General features: G+C 53.5%; 1 protein-coding gene across 1 annotated transcript in view; it reads left to right on the forward strand.

Annotated features, from left to right (window-relative positions):
* CACNA1S (calcium voltage-gated channel subunit alpha1 S) overlaps positions 1 to 966 on the forward strand; it is a 68,601-nt gene that overhangs the window by 24,297 nt on the left and 43,338 nt on the right. The window contains 1 exon segment of the mRNA XM_012806611.1: positions 699 to 844. Within this exon segment, the coding sequence (XP_012662065.1) occupies positions 699 to 844 (146 nt within the window).

Consider the following 966-nt stretch of genomic DNA (forward strand, 5'->3'; position numbering starts at 1 on the left):
TTACATTATTATGAGGAGGAAGCCATAGCTTCACTGGACTATCAAAGGGTCCATGACGCAAAATGGTTAAGAGCCCCTGCCTGGGCCCTACCCTGTCATGTAACATGACCTGTCCTATGAGGCCAGCCCTCCTGGCCTCTGGGCCTGCTGTTGTCCCTCCCTGACCCACAGAGACCTTGCCTGGTGGTGGTGGCCCAGAGCTGCCCTCTGCTGGCCTGAAGATCCCTCAGTGAGTCTCCTGCCCTTTCCTTCCAGCATTGTCACTTGGGTTTTTAGGCCCAGGAGAATTTTTCGCACAGGCCTTAAGTCTGTGCGGAAAAACTGAATATCTAGGGTAGCTTAAGGGGTCAAGGAAATGGCCAATTTGAGGATATGTGACTGATCTAGTTAGGTCAAAGGACTGTGACTACCTTTTCATTAACCTCTAATGTCCAAGGGTAACCTCAAGGCAGGTAGGAGAAATGAGATGAATGAGAAGAAAGAAATGAGGAAGAGGGGCGAGGAGTGTTCTGAGGAGTCCCTGGAGGGAAGGAAGGGTGACGAGGAGGGAGAGGGGAAGGGTACCTGGACCTCAGGTGACACCCAGGCCCAGAAGAAGTGGCTCAGGCAGCCCCAGAACAGGGCTATCTGTACTTAGGAAGCTCCATTTTCCCATTTGTTCTTCGCCTTACCTCCCCATCTCCCCTGTCCTATTCCAGGGAATTCACCAAAGAGCGGGAGAAGGCCAAGTCCAGGGGAACCTTCCAAAAGCTCCGGGAGAAGCAGCAGCTGGAAGAGGATCTTCGGGGCTACATGAGCTGGATCACACAGGGCGAGGTCATGGACGTTGAGGACTTGAGAGAAGGTCTGGGCCCAAAGGCTGTGGCCAGCATCTACCACCCTCCTCAGCTCTGAGCTGTACCAAAGAGCATGACCTCATTTAACCCTCCAACAGACCTGGGAGGCTCCCTGGGGAGGACTCACATT

Source organism: Otolemur garnettii, unplaced genomic scaffold, assembly GCF_000181295.1.
Source record: "Otolemur garnettii isolate 467f Iridium unplaced genomic scaffold, OtoGar3 scaffold00055, whole genome shotgun sequence".
Classification (NCBI taxonomy): domain Eukaryota; kingdom Metazoa; phylum Chordata; class Mammalia; order Primates; family Galagidae; genus Otolemur; species Otolemur garnettii.